The 21,373-nt window shown below is 43.3% G+C and overlaps 1 protein-coding gene across 1 annotated transcript in view; it reads right to left on the reverse strand.

Annotated features, from left to right (window-relative positions):
• The window catches only part of LOC309550280 (maltase-glucoamylase-like), a gene marked incomplete at its 5' end in the record, with an annotated part of 526,737 nt that overhangs the window by 313,013 nt on the left and 192,351 nt on the right, over window positions 1–21,373 (reverse strand). Inside the window, 4 exons of the mRNA XM_082250685.1 lie at window positions 5,122–5,210; window positions 17,837–17,961; window positions 20,603–20,659; window positions 21,228–21,312. Of these exons, the coding sequence (XP_082106811.1) occupies window positions 5,122–5,210; window positions 17,837–17,961; window positions 20,603–20,659; window positions 21,228–21,312 (356 nt within the window). The remainder of the gene's footprint in view (window positions 1–5,121; window positions 5,211–17,836; window positions 17,962–20,602; window positions 20,660–21,227; window positions 21,313–21,373) is intronic.

The raw sequence follows: 21,373 nt of genomic DNA on the forward strand, positions 1-21,373 counted from the left end.
GAGGAGTTATTTTCACATCAGTTGGAAGAAATAAGTGATGCGCAACTATTAGTGCCAGAGGATGTAGATAACGGGGATATGTCTCAGTCAGGCAGCATTATACACATGGACGTACATTGTGATGATGATGATGTTGTACCTGCTGCTGCTGCCTTTGCTGAGTTGTCAAGTGAAGCGGCTGATGATGACGATGTGTCTGTGGATGTCACCTGGGTGCCTGCTTGAAGAGCAGAAGAAGAGGGGGAAAGTTCAGATGGGGAGACAGAGAGGAGGAGGAGACGAGTTGGAAGCAGGGGGAGGAGGTCATCGCAAGGAGCTAGTGGCGCAGTCAGACAGCATGTAGATTCGGCACCCGGGGTCAGCCAGACAGCACGCCAATCAACGCAAGCTGTTGCCACCACCAGAATGCTGTCCTTGCAAAGCTCAGCAGTGTGGCATTTTTTTTGTGTGTCTGCCTCTGATATCAGCGATGCCATTTGTAACCTGTGCCAAAAGAAACTGAGTCGTGGGAAGTCCAACACCCACCTAGGTACAACTGCTTTGCGAAGGCACATGATCTCACATCACAAACGCCTATGGGATCAACACATGAGTAAAAGCAGCACACAAACTGAAAGCCACCATCCTCCTCCTGGTCCAGCATCTTCAGCCACGTCAACCACTGCTGTCCTCCATGCCCCCTATCAACAACCCGCCCCTCCGCCTCTCACCTTCAGCAGTTCCTGCTCGTCACCTGCCCACAGTCAGGTGTCTGTCAAGGAAATGTTTGAGCGTAAGAAGCCAATCTCACAGAGTCACCCCCTTGCCCAGCGTCTGACAGCTGGCTTGTCGGAACTCTTAGCCTGCCAGCTTTTACCATACAAGCTGGTGGAGTCTGAGGCCTTCAAAAAATTTGTCGCTATTGGGACACCGCAGTGGAAGGTACCTGGCCGAAATTATTTTTCACAAAAGGCAATCCCCAACCTGTACTCTATTGTGGAAAAGGAAATTATGTCACGTCTGGCACACAGTGTTGGGGCAAGGGTCCATCTGACCACTGATAGCTGGTCTGCAAAGCACGGTCAGGGCAGGTATATAACTTACACTGCGCATTGGGTAAACCTGCTGGCGGCTGCCAAGCATGGAATGCGTGCCTCTGCTGCAGAGGAGTTGGTGACACCGCCACGACTTGCATGCAGGCCTGCTGCCACCTCCTCTACTCCTCCTACTCCATCCTCTTTGCTAACCTCCTCGGCTGAGTCCTCTTCTGCTGTTGCGTCTTGCTCCACACCAACTGCACCCCCCCAGCTCCCCAGGGGCTATTCCACATGCCGGATACGACAGTGTCACGCTGTCTTGGGGTTGACTTGCCTGAAAGCAGAGAGTCACACCGGACCAGCACTACTGTCCGCCCTGAATGCACAGGTGGATCAGTGGCTGACCCCGCACCAACTGGAGTTTGGCAAAGTGGTGTGTGACAACGGCAGCGATTTGTTGGCGGCATTGAATTTGGGCAAGTTGACACATGTGCCGTGCATGGCACATGTGTTGAATCTGATTGTGCAACGTTTTGTGCAGAAGTACCCAGGCTTACAGGACGTCCTCAAGCAGGCCAGGAAGGTGTGTGGCCATTTCAGGCGTTCCTACATGGCCATGGCGCACTTTGCAGATATTCAGCGGCGAAACAACAAGCCAGTGAGGCGCTTGATTTGCGACAGCCCGACGCGTTGGAATTCAACACTGCTAATGTTCGACCGCCTGCTCCAACAAGAAAAAGCGGTCAACGAGTATTTGTATGACCGGGGTGCTAGGACAGCCTCTGCGGAGCTGGGTATTTTTTTGCCACGTTACTGGACGCTCATGCGCAATGCTTGTAGGCTCATGCGTCCTTTTGAGGAGGTGACAAACCTAGTGAGTCGCACCGAAGGCACCATCAGCGACATCATCCCATATGTTTTTTTCCTGGAGTGTGCCCTGCGAAGAGTGCTGGATCAGGCCGTAGATGAGCGTGAAGAGGAAGAGGAAGAGTTGTGGTCACCATCACCACCACCAGAAACAGCCTTACCATCGCTTGCTGGACCTGCGGCAACACTGGAAGAGGAGTCTGAGGAAGAGGAGTCAGAGGAGGAATGTGGCTTTGAGGAGGAGGAACACCAACCACAGCAGGCATCCCAGGGTGCTCGTTGTCACCTATCTGGTACCCGTGGCTGGGGGGAAGAACACACCTTCAATGACATCAGTGAGGACGAGGAATTGGACATGAGTAGCTCGGCATCCAACCTTGTGCAAATAGGGGGCTTTCATGCTGTCATGCCTGTTGAGGGACCCTCATATAAAAAGGCTGAAGGAGAACGACCTGCACTGGGTGGCCACGCTACTAGACCCCCGGTATAAGCAGAAAGTCTCTGATATGTTACCCAATTACCGGCAGTCGCAAAGGATGCAGCAGCTACAAAATAAGTTGAAAAGTATGCTTTACACAGCATATAAGGGTGATGTCACAGCACAACGGGAATCCAACAGGGGAAGAGGTGAAAGTAATCATCCTCCTACCACCACAACCACGCCGGCAAGGACAGGACGCTTTACAGACGTCTTGTTGATGGAGGACATGCGGAGCTTTTTTAGTCCTATGCATCGCCACAGCCCTTCGGGGTCCACCCTCAGAGAACGACGCGACCGACAGGTAGCAGACTACCTTGCCTTAACTGCAGATATCGACACTCTGAGGAGCGATGAACCCCTTGACTACTGGGTGTGCAGGCTTGACCTGTGGCCTGAGCTATCCCAATTTGCCATTGAACTTCTGGCCTGCCCCGCTTCAAGTGTGCTGTCAGAAAGGACCTTCAGCGCAGCAGGAGGTATTGTCACTAAGAAGAGAAGTCGCCTAGGTCAAAAAAGTCTTGATTACCTCACGTTTATTAAGATGAATGAGGCATGGATCCCGAAGGGACTGACAGTGGGGGATGCATTTGACTAAAAAAGGCCTGGTGATGACTGAGATGCCTTGGCCTAAAAATGGTCCACACGCTGCTGTCTTTAATCATTCTCTGCATGCCGGATGACTTACGTGACGTCTCCGCCACCAACTACGGTTCAAGCCGCAATGTTTTAGTGCACTTTCTGCCTTGAAAACCTCAATTTTTCAGGCCGCTGCTACAGCAGCGGCTGCAACAATACCTGCTTTTTCATGCATGTGTACATGCCTAATTTTTCTGGCCTCTGTGGCTGCAAAAAAACAAAAAACAAAAAAAAAGGCACATACATGTGTCAATTCCCCTTCGTGATCGTTACCTTGTCGTGGTGAAGGGGCTTGCGTATCACAATGAAGCGATCACCTCTAGGAGTGTGTTGGCACACCCCAGATGATAAGGTCATTGCTTCATTGTGAACAGACCAAAAGCGATCCGCAGGATAATTTTTCATAGAAAAAACATTCATTTTCTTTCATTCTTTCTGCGGAGCTGGGTATTTTTTGGCCACGTTACTGAATGCTCATGAACAATGGCTGTAGGCTCATGCGTCCTTTTGCGGAGGTGACAACCCTGGTGGTCAGTCGAACCCAAGGCAACATCATCGACCTCATCCCATATGCGTTTTTTCTGGAGCGTGCCCTGCGAAGAGTACTGGATCAGGCTGTAGATGAGCATGAAGAGGAAGAGTTGTGGTCCACTCCCCATCACCACCAGAAGCAGCCTTGTCGTTGTCAATTGCTGAACCTGTGGCAATGCAGAGAGAGGAGTCTGAAGAAGAGAAGTCAGAGGAGGAAGGTGGCTTTGAGGAGGTGGAATACCAGCCACAGCAGGCGTCCCAGGGGGCTTGTTCTCACCTTTCGGGGACCCTTGGTGTTGTACGTGGCTGGGTGGAGGAAGAGACCTTCAATGATGTCAGTGAGGACAAGGAACGGGACATGGCTAGCTTGGTATCCAACCTTGTGCAAATGGGGAGTTTGCGGTTGTGCAAATGGACTGACTAACTGTTGTTAAACGGGGAGTTTGGTCTGTCAGAGTTTGGTCTGTCACTGTGAAGCGGGCGTAACCCTTACACTACTTGACCGATAAAACATCATACCTGATCGTATTCACACACTGGATGTTTTAAAGCACGTTATTCCAAACAATTTAGGAATGTTAGGTGATTTATGCCCTTTATGGATCAAAACCCGACTCTGCGTCAACTACGTAATTTTCCATGGGAGTTTTGCCATGGATCCCCCTCCGGCATGCCACAGTCCAGGTGTTAGTCCCCTTGAAACAACTTTTCCATCACTATTGTGGCCAGAAAGAGTCCCTGTGTGTTTTAAAATTCGCCTGCCTATTGAACTCTATGGCGGTTCGCCCGGGTTGGCCGGTTCGCGAACATTTGCCGATGTTCGCGTTCGCCGTTCGCGAACGGCGAATTTTAGGTTCGCGACATCACTAATAGAGACATACCCCGAGCGACTTACAGCTGTAATCGCAGCAAAAGGTGGTGCTACAAAGTAATAACTTTAGGGGGCTGAATAATTTTGAATGCCCAATTTTTCAGTTTTTTATTTGTTAAAAATGTTTGAAATATCCAATAAATTTTGTTCCACTTCATGATTGTGTCCCACTTGTTGTTGATTCTTCACAAAAAATTACAGTTTTATATATTTATGTTTGAAGCCTGAAATGTGGCAAAAGGTCGCAAAGTTCAAGGGGGCCGAATACTTTCGCAAGGCACTGTATATTTTGACTTTCACTGTAGGTGTATCAGGAGCAGCAGCAGCAAGAAACAGCTGCTCTATGTGTTTTTTTTTTTTAATTTTTTGTTTATTAATACTTTTAAGTTAAACTTTTGGAAAATGTATAGGAAATCTTAACTATTACCATCTGGTGATCTAATTTATGATATACTGTATACATACAGTACATAGTCAATATATAAAAACAGGACATTTATCAGAATACTTATATGGAAATTAAATGTTCAACAACATTGCTTGGTATTACTGCAAGATCCATTATTTTAACTGGTGACTAGCCTAAGGGTAACTTTAAAAATAAAAATACCAATAAAGCATTTAATACATGTATGCTCTGACCACAGTAAATGCAAAAATAAAAAAGGTAACTTTATTGTTGAAACTACAAGGAACACTAAAGTATTTGCAGCATCTACCTCTAGATTCTAGATCATCCCAGAAGAATTCTCCTTTGGCTTTCTGTGCATCATCCAAAGCAATTAAAAGGCCAAGGGGATTTTTACGACTAAAATTAAATTGACAATAAAAAGGTGTTAATATCATTTGCATATTAAAAACAATTTTAGCAAGCAATATTGCATTTAAATAAGAATAAATAGGATTTAAATTAGAATGAACAAAAATAAATAAATGCATGTACACTATATTGTATAGTTTTTGGTAAAAATATTTTGACACTCACAAACAAAAGTAGAAAAAGTGGCCAGCCTCTGTTTGACAAGAAATTGATTTTTACAGTACAAAAATACAATTGTATTACCATTGAGGAACACAGAAATTCAAAAACTGTTGAGATGTCCAAAAGTAATCCAACTGAGGTGCGAGTAACAACAATAAAAACACTAACAGGCCACCAAGAAAACGTGTAGAAAAATTGGTGAACCAACAAAACTGCGCAAATAAATGTGATATAAAATAAAATAAACACTAATCATAAATGTGATTCAGGTGAAATCTCTTCCACTATGCAAGCTGCCACATAAACGTAAATAACGTGCTAAACAAAAAAATTTAAAAATTATAGCGCTCAACAATTAAATATAAATCCCAATTAAATTCTAATGTGCAAAGATCGTGCAAGAAAATAAAGTCTCTAATGTCCAAATCAGTTGGGTTAAACAAACAGCCAATATTAGAAACATAGACTTGATAGGATTGATTCTTAGAACAGCCCTCACCTCCACACGATCACCCAGTGAAAAGTAAAGGTACCGCTTACCAGAGCCACTGGACCCCTTGATTATAGGGGGTCAGACACGCTTAATGATCTATGTGACGAGACCAATCTCGGCATTGGGCGTTGGAGAAGCCTGGTTGCTCGCCTCCTGCAATGTGACTATGGACCCTCTCATCAGCCCATGCTAAACGTAAACCCCATGGCAATTTGACTGTGTTTGTGGCATCTGAGCGCTGTTTGGATATGTTGAGCGCTCAGATCCGGGCTATCTGGGGATGGGTTGAATGTAGGGGTTCTGTTCAGTAGACTGGGAGTTATGCATTTTTGTGTCTTTTTGTGTTTCTGTAAACATGTGGCTAATGGAGTCTTGCCTCTATCCTGGAAGCTAAAGCGTATTCCTGTAAACTGTAAGGAACAGGAAGTCAACTCCTAATATGGGAATTACAGGAAGTTCTGAGGAGACGGGCTGTCTATTGACACTCAGAGTAATGTGTATTGAGGGCTCGTTAGGGAACCATTGTTCTGTGTCTGACTATTGTGTACATTGATTGCCCCCTGGGGCTTTTGTCTCCTTGCATTGGTCAAAGATATCTGACCAATCCCTGTTGACTCATTTTCAAGTCCTCATTTGCATGGGCTGGAGAGGACCTTATTGGGAACTGCAAGTACTTTACAATTGACCAATGGGAAAGCGGTTGTTGGGGGAAGGATGTTCCAATTTCTGTATAAAAGTGTGCTGTGTTCTTCCAATAAATGTTGTTCCTGTTTTACCCTCATCTCGGAGCTTTGTCTCGTTATTGGGGGAATCTGCTGCAGGGATTGCTATGGTCTTCCATACTCCCTTAGAGAATCACTGAGCTCTTGTAAGAGCTTGTGTAAGAGCTTGTTCTGCTGCACTCTCTGGGGAAAGAGAGGTTAACCCACAGGAACCTGGAGCCTTGTCGTTGGTCCAGGGTGGGTAGGAGATGCCAAGACCCTAACCAAGCTGCGGCGGTTCGTGGAGTCTGAAGTGCTTACGGTGTCTGGTGGAGTGCTTGGAGCCCTCGGGAAGCACTAGGAGCATCTGTCAACGGAGCTACCTGCTCAGGGGTGCCCTGTTCCGTAACAATCCACATCAATTCGAGCTTGTACATCCCACTCTCTCACAGGCATGAGTGCAAAGCCAAAACGATGGAACATTCAGGAACCAAGTCATAAATAGGGGAAATGACAAGACAGGCTCTCTTTTCATTTTTTCACCAAGAAAACATAACTGGGGTTTTCTGCACCTCAAGGGCCTTATTTCCATGGAAAATTTGGGTAAACGTGTGAATTGAGGACCAGGTGTCAGTTTTGCAAAACTGGGAAACAGTAGCCTGATGCCCAAAAACCTAAGAACCACTTACAAATCTAGAGTGCACATTGAGGGTAAAGGGTGGATCCTGATTTTTAAGCCAATAAGAATGAATGATGATCTGTTTGAGCTATCAAGAATTTGTGGAATTGGAAGCTGGTTCCCCCTTTACGGGGACCATAAGGGATGACAAAGAGAATGTCAGTCTTTCTGATGGAAAAAGTGGCTGTGAGGTAGACATGCACAGCACAAAATATATCCAAGCAATAAAGTAGGATCTCCTTCTGATGAACTGGATCACTTTTTGAAAAGTGTTCTGTGAGTCTTGTCTGTCACCGCAGCAGACAGCTTTTAGTTCTGGATGAACTACGAGGGCACTGATAAACACCTTTGTAATTCATTCTCAAGCCCTGTAGCTTTCAAACTGACAGCTCATATGGAGGTATGGGCTGAAAGCTGTGGGGCTTGTCTGGAAAAGCATGACATTACACCCGTGATCCACTGATGTCGAATGCAATGTTTTCCAGGCACCATTCGTATAAAAGGTGAATTTATTCTTTGGGAGAAATTATGCAAATATCAAAATGCTTTGATGGACAGGTGCTAGTCTGGAGGAGTGAGCATTCCCAGGCAGACTGCCTAAGTAATGCCCACAAGTGATGCTGTGCTTCCATCATTGAAAGAACTAAAATCCAGTGAATGAAAGCGGAGGGCCAGAAGCAGTCAGGATAGGGAGAATAGGCTAGATGAGGCTGGACAGTATCAAGTGTGGAAATTGGGTGGTCTCTATCTGATTTGCTGCAGGTATCTAATGCACGTGATGAGAAATCATACTAAGCATTTTTAGTACAGCAGAAGAGCCTGTACAACTGTGCAAGAGTGAAGGTAAGGTTGGAGTTCAGCTTTAACCACTTTACCACTAGAGCATTTTGCTGTCTTACGTCCAGGCCACTTTTTGTGATTCGGCGCTGTGCGAATTTAACTGACAACTGAGCAGTCGTACAATGCCGTACCCAAACAAAATTTAAGTCCTTTTTTTCCCACAAACAGAGCTTTCTTTTGGTGGTGTTTGATCACCTGTGTGATTTTTACTTTTGCGCTATAAACAAAAAAAGAGCGTTTATTTTGAAAAAATAACAATATTTTTAACATTTTTTTATATGAAATTCCCCCCAAAAAAAGATGTAAAAACCAATTTTTTTTTAAATTTTGGCCAATTTGTTTTCTGCTACCCATGTTTGGTAAAAAAAATTGCAATAAGCGTATTTTGATTGGTTTGCGCAAAAGTTATTCCGTTTACTAACTAAGGGAAAGATTTATGTAATTTTTGGTGTTTTTTTTTTTTAACGAGTAATGACGGCGATCTGCGATTTTTTTTGTGGGACTGACATTGCGGCGGACAGATCGGACCCTTGACTGACATTTTTGACACTTTTGGGGTACCAGTGACATTACTGCAGTAATCAGTGCTATAAATATGCACTGTTACTGTAAAAATGACACTGGCAGGGAAGGGGTTAATTTTATTGGAGAGGGAGGGGTTAATGTATGCCTGGTGCTTACTAACGTGTGGGGGGGGAGGTGACTGAGTGAGCCAGGGACAGATCGGAGTGTTCAGCTATGCTGAACACTCCGATCTGTCACTCCCTGTCACTTAGGAGATCCGCCCGCTTGTGTTTACACACAGCGGGCGGATCTCCACACTAGATCCCCGTCGATTGGGGCAGAGCAGCGGCGATCGCCGCCGCTCCTCCCCTGGCCCGACTCCCGCTGTGACTGAATACAGCGGGAGCGAGCCTCTGGCGGCGCGCGAGCGCCGCCCACAAGGGGGAGTGTCTGACGACGTAGGTCTACGTCGTCAGATGATAACGAGCCACTTTGCCGCAGTAGTACTACGGTACTCAGTGGCAAAGTGGTTAAGTAGCTATTTTATTTGCAAATGCCTAACAGACCTCTGGGGGTGATTAATATCAGTCTGCTTGGAAACCATCTTTTGCATGAAAGTCACTGTGTAATGCTGAGATGCTGACATAATACATAATGTTATATCTATTTGAATATGTAAAGCAATATTTTATATAACTGTAAGAGAATAAGCCTCCTAACATAATTCCTGATAAGATGCATTAGCATTCTACTAACTATTGGGGCTCAATTTGTAATAAATTCTTTTTACATACTCTCACTTGGGTCATTTATGAAAAAATGAAACACTATAAAAGTGAAACACTGAATATTATATGCTCATTTTTACAATGGATTTACGTTTTACTCATGGTGCAGGAACCACATACTGCACCAAATCCATTTCAAGCATAAGACTGATAGTTGCTATTTAGACTGGAAGCAAACTAGAGAACACTGAGTGCCTATTCACACCTATTCATCAACATGTTGTGCTAAAAAAGGCAACTATTAATGAAATGTGCATTGCAATGCACAAGAAAACACAGTGTCTGCATATTCATTTTTTTATGGGTTCTTAGCAAGATCCAACACACACAATAGTTCGTATTCAAAAAAGAGATTGCTCAAATTCGCGAAAGTGGAATTTTTTTGGCCCAGTTGACGTTGCGCATGCGCACATTCGCGCGCTCGCAGCTCGGGGCTTGAGGAGCTTTTTTTACTTTCTACACTTTTGCAGATATCTCTCTTTCTAAGTCAGTTTTTGACATTTTTTAAAAACTAGTCATCTCCAAATTCTTCTCCACACCTTCCACAGTGATTTGGGATTTTTGGGGGTACAGGGGAAAATTTGGCAAAACATTAGTCGAGCTTATAGCTGACGTGTTTTTAAGTCGCGCTCTGACCTTGTAGCATCTTCATGAATCTTACACTTGACGTTATTGGCCGCCCGCCGTTCTTTGAATACCAATTTCAGACGTAAAAATTAGTCGGTTCGCAAAAATCCCGGCGTTAGCCAGTTTGCCGTACTATGAATTAGGCCCAATGTATCTGACCCAATTTTAGCCGAAGCAGCGCCCTACAATATATGTATCCACATATATGCATTGCGGTGTATTAAAGGCTTTTTTTTTTTCCATAATATTTTATTCAAAGTAGATATGTTGGACAATACAAAAACCATCCAGCAAAGATACCATCTAGCAAGGGTAGATACAATGGTCTAAAACAGACGGGTACAAAAAAAAAAACAGAGTACCTGAATCTGTTACAAGCTGGTTGGTAAATTATAACAAAACAGTAACAACAAAGATGGACATTTGCCTACACGAGAACATAAAAAAGATTATAACAGGTAGGAAGTAACATAGGGTATGCTGTGTTATGGCTGCTTTAACAGCCCATTCACACTAGCGCGACTTGTGAGACGACTTGTGTTGCCCCAGGTAGCTTGACATAACAAAAGCAATGTTAATCAATCAGTGCCGTCTTAATTGGCACTACTGAAGTTGCTCCGACTTCAGAAAAGGGTCCTGTACTACTTTGAGGCGACCTGTGATCTGACTGTCCCATACACTTCAATGGGAGTCGCCTCCTTATCTTAATTGACACAACTTGTTATCAGACTTTCCAGGAAGAAGAAAGAGATTAGCCAGGCATTCCCCACAGACAAAGTCGCCTGTCTCTTCAAAGTAGTGCACAAGTCTCTTCCAAGTCTCTAAACAAGTCTCTTCCAAGTCTCTAAACAAGTCTCTAAACAAGTCTCTTCCAAGTCTCTAAACAAGTCTCTTCCAAGTCTCTAAACAAGTCTCTTCCAAGTCTCTAAACAAGTCTCTTCCAAGTCTCTAAACAAGTCTCTTCCAAGTCTCTAAACAAGTCTCTTCCAAGTCTCTTCCAAGTCTCTTCCAAGTCTCTAAACAAGTCTCTTCCAAGTCTCTAAACAAGTCTCTTCCAAGTCTCTTCCAAGTCTCTTCCAAGTCTCTTCCAAGTCTCTTCCAAGTCTCTTCCAAGTCTCTAAACAAGTCTCTTCCAAGTCTCTTCCAAGTCTCTAAACAAGTCTCTTCCAAGTCTCTTCCAAGTCTCTTCCAAGTCTCTAAACAAGTCTCTTCCAAGTCTCTTCCAAGTCTCTTCCAAGTCTCTTCCAAGTCTCTACACAAGTCTCTAAACAAGTCTCTTCAAGTCACGGGGCGACTTTCTGGTAGTGGTAGTGTGAACCAGCTCTAATGCCCCAGCAATGGGATTGTCGGGTGTCCAAAACCCACGTTAGGGGGCATGATATCCAGTAATGGTTAGTCAGGGGTGTGAGAGGAAAAAGGGGAGAAAAAAAGTGTGTGTGAGGAAAGCAGGTGGCAGGAAAGGTACAATTAGCAAAAGCCTAATAAAGAAAGTTACAGACCCTCAGTGTGGCGTATGAGAGAGGGGTGCTGTTTATACAAATCAAATGCTTTACATTGTAGCAAAGTGTCATTTCTTCAGTGTTGTCACATGAAAAGATATAATAAAACATTTACAAAAATGTGAGGGGTGTATTCACTTTTGTGAGATACTGTATATATATATATATATATATATATATATACTGTGTGTATATATATATATATATATATATATATATATATATATATATATATATATATATATACTGTATATACACATATATACACACACACTTTTATGAAAATAGTATAAATTATATTAATCCATACTGACATACATTCCATCTGCATAGTATAATACTTATACTTATAATGCACCTAATGTTGTTGCTATCTCTATGATGGGTTTGTTTTGTTTTTTTAGCCTAATGATGGCTTGCTTCACTGTTAGTGACAGCTCTTTGGATCTCATATTGAGAGTTGTCAGCAACAGATTCCAAATGCAAAAAGCACACTTGAAATGAACTCTGGACCTTTTATCTGCTCCTTGTAAATGGGATAATGAGGGAATAACACACACCTGGCCATGGAACATCTGAGCAGCCAATTGTCCCATTACCTTTGGTCCCTTAAAAGTGGGAGGCACATACAGTGGGTACGAAAATTATTCAGACCCCCTTAAATTTTTCACTCTTTGTTATATTGCAGCCATTTGCTAAAATCATTTAAGTTCATTCTTCTTCCTCATGAATGTACACATAGCACCCCATACTGACAGAAAAACACAGAATTGTTGACATTGTTGCAGATTTATTAAAAAAGAAAAACTGAAATATCACATGGTCCTAAGTATTCAGACCCTTTGCTCAGTATTTAGTAGAAGCCCCCTTTTGATCTAATACAGCCAGGAGTCTTTTTGGGAAAGATGCAACAAGTCTTTCACACCTGGATTTGGGGATCCTCTGCCATTCCTCCTTGCAGATCCTCTCCAGTTCTGTCAGGTTGGATGGTAAACGTTGGTGGACAGCCATTTTTAGGTCTCTCCAGAGATGCTCAATTGGGTTTAAGTCAGGGCTCTGGCTGGGCCATTCAAGAACAGTCACGGAGTTGTTGTGAAGCCACTCCTTCGTTATTTTAGCTGCGTGCTTAGGGTCATTGTCTTGTTGGAAGGTAAACCTTCGGCCCAGTCTGAGGTCCAGAGCACTCTGGAGAAGGTTTTTGTCCAGGATATCCCTGTACTTGGCCGCATTCATCATTCCCTCGATTGCAACCAGTCGTCCTGTCCCTGCAGCTGAAAAACACCCCTACAGCATGATGCTGCCACCACCATGCTTCACTGTTGGGACTGTATTGGACAGGTGATGAGCAGTGCCTGGTTTTCTCCACACATACCGCTTAGAATTAAGGCCAAAAAGTTCTATTTTGGTCTCATCAGACCAGAGAATCTTATTTCTCACCATCTTGGAGTCCTTCAGGTGTTTTTTAGCAAACTCCATGCGGGCTTTCATGTGTCTTACACTGAGGAGAGGCTTCCGTCGGGCCACTCTGCCATAAAGCCCCGACTGGTGGAGGGCTGCAGTGATGGTTGACTTTCTACAACTTTCTCCCATCTCCTGACTGCATCTCTGGAGCTCAGCCACAGTGATCTTTGGGTTCGTCTTTACCTCTCTCACCAAGGCTCTTCTCCCCCGATAGCTCAGTTTGGCCGGACGGCCAGCTCTAGGAAGGGTTCTGGTCGTCCCAAACGTCTTCCATTTGAGGATTATGGAGGCCACTGTGCTCTTAGGAACCTTAAGTGCAGCAGAAATCTTTTTGTAACCTTGGCCAGATCTGTGCCTTGCCACAATTCTGTCTCTGAGCTCTTCAGGCAGTTCCTTTGACCTCATGATTCTCATTTGCTCTGACATGCATTGTGATCTGGAAGGTCTTATATAGACAGGTGTGTGGCTTTCCTAATCAAGTCCAATCAGTATAATCAAACACAGCTGGACTCAAATGAAGGTGTAGAACCATCTCAAGGATGATCAGAAGAAATGGAAAGCACCTGAGTTAAATATATGAGTGTCACAGCAAAGGGTCTGAATACTTAGGACCATGTGATATTTCAGTTTTTCTTTTTTAATAAATCTGCAACAATGTCAACAATTCTGTGTTTTTCTGTCAGTATGGGGTGCTATGTGTACATTCATGAGGAAGAAGAATGAACCTAAATGATTTTAGCAAATGGCTGCAATATAACAAAGAGTGAAAAATTTAAGGGGGTCTGAATACTTTTCGTACCCACTGTATACAAACTGTTGTAATTCCTACACCTTTCACCTGAATTGGATGTAAATACCCTCAAATTAAAGCTGAAAGTCGGCAGTTAAAGCACATCTTGTTTGTTTCATTTCAAATTGATTGTGGTGGTGTATAAACCCAAAAAGATTAGATTTGCGTCAATGTCCCAATATTTATGGACCTGACTGTACAAGTGAAGTTAAAAGGTCCCTAAAGACATTATATGGCAATGGGTGAATAACAGTAAGTAATCCTCCTGAGAAGAATTTAATAGAGGTATCTGCAGGATACCTCTGACTGTAGGCAACACAAAAACAGTCAAACGTTATAGAATGCAACCCAATATGTATGGAAAAGTAATGTAAATAAGGAAAAACATTGTTTTAACCACTTACCGCCCGCCCTATAGCAGATTGATGGCGGGAATGTGGTTGTATTATCCTGACAGGACGTCATATGACAGCGGCAGGATAATACAGCTCTGCACGCCCCCGGGGGCGCGCAGAGCGGCGATCGGTGATGCGAGGTGTCAACCTGACACCCTGCATCTCCGATCTCGGTAAAGAGACTACTGACGTAGCTCTTTACCATGTGATCAGCCGTGTCCAATCACGGCTGGTCACATAGTAAACAGGAACAGCCGTTGATCGGCTTTCCTTAGTTCGTGCCTGACAGGCACGAGTAAAGGAGCGCCTATCGGCGGCTCCCCTGACAGGGGGGGGGGGGGTCGGCACTGGTAATCAGATCATTGATTACCAGTGCAGACCCTCGGGGGGGGGGGGAAGCCACTAGAACCACCAGGGATGCCCACTATGACCCCAGGGATGCCCACTATGGCCACCAGGGATGGCAATCAGGGCTCAGGGAGCCCCCCATTGCCCTCCCCATCAGTGCTGCCGCCAGTGCCCTCCCTATCAGTGCTGCCCACAAGTGCCCATCATTGCCATCTTTCAGTGTCGCCCACAAGTGCCCATTATTGCCCACCAGTGCCACCTATCAGTGCCCATTAGTGCCCATCAGTGCCGCTGATCAGTGCCGATCAGTGCTGCCCATCAGTGCCCATCAGTGCCCACCAGTGCCGCCTATCAGTGACCATTAGTGCCCGTCAGTGCCACCTATCAGTGCCCATCAGTGCCACCTATCAGTGCCCATCAATGCTGCCTATCAGTGCCTAGCAGTGCCGCCTATCAGTGCCCACCAATGCTGCATATCCGTGCTACCTATCAGTGCCACATATCAGTGCCTATCAGTGCCGCATATCAGTGCGCCTATCAGTGCCACCCCATCAGTGCCACCTGATCAGTGCCACCCCATCAGTGCCTCCTCATCAGTGCCTGCCAGTGCAGTCTCATCAGTGCTCATCAGTGCAGGAAAAAACTTATTTATTTACGAAATTGTATAACATAAACAAAAAAACTTTTTTTTTTTTCAAACTTTTCGGTCTTTTTTTATTTGTTTAGCAAAAAGGAAAAAACCCAGATGTGATCAAATACCACCAAAAGAAAGCTTTATTTGTGGGGGGAAAATTACATAAATTTGGTGTAGGTACAGTGTTGCATGACCGCGCAATTGTCATTCAAAATGCAACAGCGCTAAAAGGGGAAAATTGGCCTGGGCAGGAAGGGAGGAAAGTGCCAGGTATTGAAGTGGTTAAACCATGATAACATTTGTGACTTTGATACTTAAGCTAATTAAGCATGAATGCTGAATAACACACGACTTGCTTTTTTCCCGTTAAAATGATGATGATATTCATGTCAGTTAATTGGAGCTTCTGTTGATTTTCCAGGATTACTCCCATGCATCCTCATGCAGAAAGTCCCATTGCTGAAAAGTGGGATGCAGAGGTTGCATAGACACAGCCACTGCTTCCAATGTGACATCCATGTGAGTTCAGGGCCATGCACCCGCACATCGCTAACTTAATGACTACAGAGGGTACAATCTGAGTTTCACAAAAGGTACAACATTTTCTGTTAAAAAGAATCCATCCAGCATTTGTTCTCTCATATCTGAAATTTAAGTTACATTATGTTCTTTCTTTTCTAAACAGATGAGAGCATTAACCACTTAAGCCCCGGAGGATTTGGCTGCTAAACGACCAGGGGGTATTTTGCGATTCGGCACTGCGTGACTTTAACGGACAATTGCGCGGTCGTGCGATGCTGTACCTAAACAAATTTGACGTCCTTTTTTCCCACAAACAGAGCTTTCTTTTGGTGGTATTTGATCACCTATGCGCTTTTTACTTTTTGCGCTATAAACAAAAAAAGAGCGTAAATTTTGCAAAAATAACAAAATTTTTCACATGTTTTGAAATTCCCCCCAAAAAAATGTAAAAATCTAATTTTTTTAACATTTTCGGGCCAATTTGTTTTATGCTACATATGTTTGGTAAAAAAAAATCGCAAAAAGCGTATTTTTATTGGTTTACGCAAAAGTTATCGCGTTTACTAACAAAGGGAAAGATTTTTGTCATTTTTGTTGTTTTTTTTTTAACGAGTAATGGTGGCGATCTGCGATTTTCTTTGCGGTACTGCGACATTGGGGCGGACAGATCGGACCCTTGACTGACATTTTTGACACTTTTGGGGTTACCAGTGACATTTCTACAGTAATCAGTGCTATACATATGCACTGTTACTGTAAAAATACACTGGTAGCGTATTCCTCTTAACTTTATTTGAGAGGAAGGGGCTGTGTGTGTCCCTAGGGGCGTGATTCTTACTGTGATTGGCTGTGACTTGAGGTGTAAGGACACTGATCAACGGTTCTACATACTAGAACCATGTGATCAGTGTTTTTACACCGAGGAGAATGACAGGTGACTTGTTTACACAAGCCGCCTGACTTTCTCCCTCTCCCCCGCCGATCGCAGAGTGACCGGCGGACATCGGGTCCGCCGGTCACACGCGCGGGGGGCTCAGTGACCGCGCGGGAGCGGCGCGCGCTCGCTGCCCAGACCCTCACAGGCTAGTGACATTAATTAATGTCACTCTGCCTGTGAGGGGCTGACCGCCGCAGTAAATTTACTTGCGGCGGTCGGCAAGCGGTTAAGCAATTGAAGTTGGCCACAGAATGACAACAATAGTCTGTGATTAAAATGATAGAATGAGTCCAGAGGAAAGTTATATGAGGATACATAACAGACAGACTCGCAGAGCAAGCTGGTCTGAGGCCTTTCTCCTGCAGGTGTATACTGACCACACCCCCAGAAACATCATTGGGGGAATCAAGATTGAGGATCTGGGAGTCTTGGTTGATGATAGACTAGGCAACAGCATGCAATGTCAAGCGGCAGCTGCCAAAGCCAGCAGAATATTAGCATGCATAAAGAAAGGGATGCATTCCAGAGATAAAACTATAATCCTTTCACTTTATAAAACTCTGGTCCGACCGCATCTGGAGTATTCTGTCCAGTTCTGGTCACCAGTCCTCAGAAGGGATGTTTTGGAGCTGGAGAGAGTCCAGAGAAGGGCAACTAAACTAATTAGGGGATTGGAGGACCTTGCCTATGAAGAGCGTCTACAATCGCTCGATTTATTCTCCCTGGAGAAGAGATGTCTGAGGGGGGACATGATAGCAATTTATAAATATCTTAATGGGGATCCCAGCTTAGAAAAAAAGTTGTTCATTCGAAGGGATTGCATGAGGACTCGAGGGCATACAATGCGATTAGAGGAGAAGCGTTTTAACCTCAGGCAACGTAGGGGGTTCTTTACTGTTAGGGCTACAAGATTGTGGAATTCTCTACCACAAGAGGTGGTTTCTGCGGGTAGTATGGTGGCTTTCAAAAGACTCTTAGACTTACATCTCAAGGATCAGAACATTCAGGGGTATGAGAGATGATTACGGCCACACACACCTACACAGGTTGAACTGGATGGACTATTGTCTTTATTCAACCTCACCTACTATGTAACTATAAACCAAGTAAGGTGCACAATTATCACAGATGATGATTGCATCTGACAGTCACTGAATTAAGTAATAGGAGTGTTATTGCTTGAGTGTGGTGCCAATAATAGCCACCACGCACCAATCAAGCTTGTTTTGATTACCTGTATTCTGTAGTGCTAGCTGGTTGTTGAGTGGGGAATATGTAGCCTCCTCGAAGGTGAAGCCCAAGTTTGTCTGCTGGGAGATACATAGACACGCGCTGCTTTCTAAATGAGGACTTTGCGCCCTGTGAAAAGATGATTTTATTATATCGACAGTATGTTCATGTATAACTTCTTTTCAACATCACTTTGACCATAGAAATGGTAAAAGTGTGCACAAAATTGACAAAAACTACCCTTGGAATTTATATGAATAAAGTGCAATTTAATCATCATCAAAACTGGCTCAGGACATGAGGGACCTGAGGGTCTCAGGGAAATACGAAGGAAGTTACTCTCAGGATTCATTTTAGTCCCATAATAATAGGTAGTAATATTTTACTTTCCAGTAAAAAAAAAAAAAAAGCCATATCATTTACTTACAAACCCAATTCCAAAAAAGTTGGGACACTGTACAAATTGTGAGTAAAAAAGGAATGGACTAATTTAAAAATCTCAAACTTATATTTAATTCACAATATAATATAGATAACATATCAAATGTTGAAAGTGAGACATTTTGAAATGTCATGCCAAATATTGGCTCATTTTGGATTTCATGAGAGCTACACATTCCAAAAAAGTTGGGACAGGTAGCAATAAGAGGCCGGAAAAGTTAAATGTACATAAAAGGAACAGCTGGAGGACCAATTTGCAACTTATTCGGTCAATTGGCAGCATGATTGGGTATAAAAAGAGTCTCTCAGAGTGGCAGTGTCTCTCAGAAGTCAAGATGGGCAGAGGATCACCAATTCCCCCAATGCTGCAGCGAAAAATAGTGGAGCAATATCAGAAAGGAGTTTATCAGAGAAAAATTGCAAAGAGTTTGAAGTTATCATCATCTACAGTGCATAATATCATCCAAAGATTCAGAGAATCTGGAACAATCTCTGTGTGTAAGGGTCAAGGCCGGAAAACCATACTGGATGGCGGTGACCTTCGGCCCTTAGACGGCACTGCATCACATACAGGAATGCTACTGTAATGGAAATCACAACATGGGCTCAGGAATACTTCCAGAAACCATTGTCGGTGAACACAATCCACCGTGCCATTCACAGTTGCCGTCTAAAACTCGATAGGCCAAAAAAAGAAGCCATATGTAAACATGATCCAGAACCGCAGGTGTTTTCTCTGGCCCAAGGCTTATTTAAAATGGTCTGTGGCAAAGTGGAAAACTGTTCTGTGGTCAGACGAATCAAAATTTGAAGTTCTTTTTGGAAAACTGGGACGCCATGTCATCCGGACTAAAGAGGACAAGGACAACCCAAGTTGTTATCAGCGCTCAGTTCAGAAGCCTGCATCTCTGATGGTATGGGGTTGCATGAGTGCGTGTGGCATGGGCAGCTTACAGATCTGGAAAGGCACCATCAATGCTGAAAGGTATATCCAAGTTCTAGAACAACATATGCTCCCATCCAGACGTCGTCTCTTTCAGGGAAGACCTTGCATTTTCCAACATGACAATGCCAGACCACATACTGCATCAATTACAACATCATGGCTGCATAGAAGAAGGATGCGGGTCCTGAAATGGCCAGCCTGCAGTCCAGACCTTTCACCCATAGAAAACATTTGGCGCATCATAAAGAGGAAGATGCAACAAAGAAGACCTAAGGCAGTTGAGCAACTAGAAGCCTGTATTAGACAAGAATGGGACAACATTCCTATTCCTAAACTTGAGCAACTTGTCTCCTCAGTCCCCAGACATTTGCAGACTGTTACAAAAAGAAGAGGGAAGGCCACACAGTGGTAAACATGGCCTTGTCCCAACTTTTTTGAGATGTGTTGATGCCATGAAATTTTAAATCAATCTATTTTTCCCTTAAAATAATACATTTTCTCAGTTTAAACATTTGATATGTCATCTATGTTGTATTCTGAATAAAATATTGAAATTTGAAACTTCCACATCATTGCATTCTGTTTTTATTCACAATTTGTACAGTGTCCCAACTTTTTTAGAATCGGGTTTGATTTCATATATATTACAGCTTATGCCCATTCCATGATGAAATATGGGCCCTTGCATTTACATAGTAACGAGCTAGACTGACACCCATTCATCCACCTTGGACAGCAGCCAGCTGTATTTTGCATTTAGACGACATGTTAAACCACCTCTCCATTCATTCATTTGAACACTTGACAGTTGGATATTTTGCATTTAGATTACGAGACATTTTGCATAGAGATTGCTGACGCCACCCATAAACAATTGACAATTGCTTACATTAACACATGACAACTGAATGCAGACGGGGCGACTCTCCGACAAAACACAGATTCAGATACGGGAACACCTCATATTGACACAGATGCATGGCGAAAGCAAATGCCCTTTCATGTACTGTTATTGTTAATTTGACTGATGAATTGTAAACCAGTTTTGAGCAGTCTTTCCCGCTCAAAACATGCCTTAAATATGAGCTAAACTTGCAATAAACTCAGTTGTGACTGCGCTAAGTTTGAGTGCTATGTGTCGTCATAACTCCCGGCCGGACGAGAGGGAATTCACTATCTAGGGGGGGTTAGCAACTGAAGGGCTGTATATCATCGTGATTGCCTCCTGACGAGATTTGAGCTAACAATGTACAAATACAATACTGGATATGGGTGTGTTATTAGGTCAGCTATTACAAGTGTCATATTATATTTTATATTCTATGCATGAGACTATGGATTACAAATGTAATGTAATGCAAATGCGTAAAAATGTTTGTTTACCGTCTCATAGTCATACCACACAGCATCAGGGATGTAAGCATCGGCATGTTCTGAGCCCTAAATTAGAAAACAATAAGAATGATAAGAATGCAAATTAAGAGATATATGGTTTAGCTTTTTAAAATATATTATATTCAAATACGATTTGGTTTTGCAAATTATATTACAACAAATTGCATGTGTATTTAGAGCCATCAAGAGTCATCAAGGGACGTCAGTAAATTACTACAATGCCAATAAGTAATGTGAGTATAAATATTTAAATCTGCCTTAGTTATAGTATTTTATTGCATATCTGAATAAGTCAATACACAGACACTACACAGAGACTACACGGGTGTCGCACAAAAAAGGAAACACATGCTAAATGTGTTTGTGTTCAGTTATACTTTGCTCAAGTTTACAGTTTCTATATAGTGCAGTACCTCTAATTGTGTTGGTGTTCAGTTGTACTTTGCTCCGATTTACACTTTCTATATAGTGCAGTGCTTTTAGTAGTAGGTCTGCTCTAAATATACTGTACATGAGTTCATTTAACTGAGGAGCTCCCAGATTTCAATGAAATATAAAATTGAATGATGTTTAATGTATATATTAAACTTTTAGCAAGCAAAACTTGACATACCGAATTAAGAATAGGTGTAATAAGAAGACCAGGTCCCCAAAGAAATTGTTGATCTATTGCCCATGTTTCGCTATCAGAATAGAATCTGAAAAAAAGACAAAGGTTAAAATGAGTTTAGTAGCTCTGTAAGGCTAATTCTATGTATG

This window comes from Pelophylax lessonae (assembly GCF_965119305.1).
Source record: "Pelophylax lessonae genome assembly, chromosome: 3".
Lineage (NCBI taxonomy): Eukaryota > Metazoa > Chordata > Amphibia > Anura > Ranidae > Pelophylax > Pelophylax lessonae.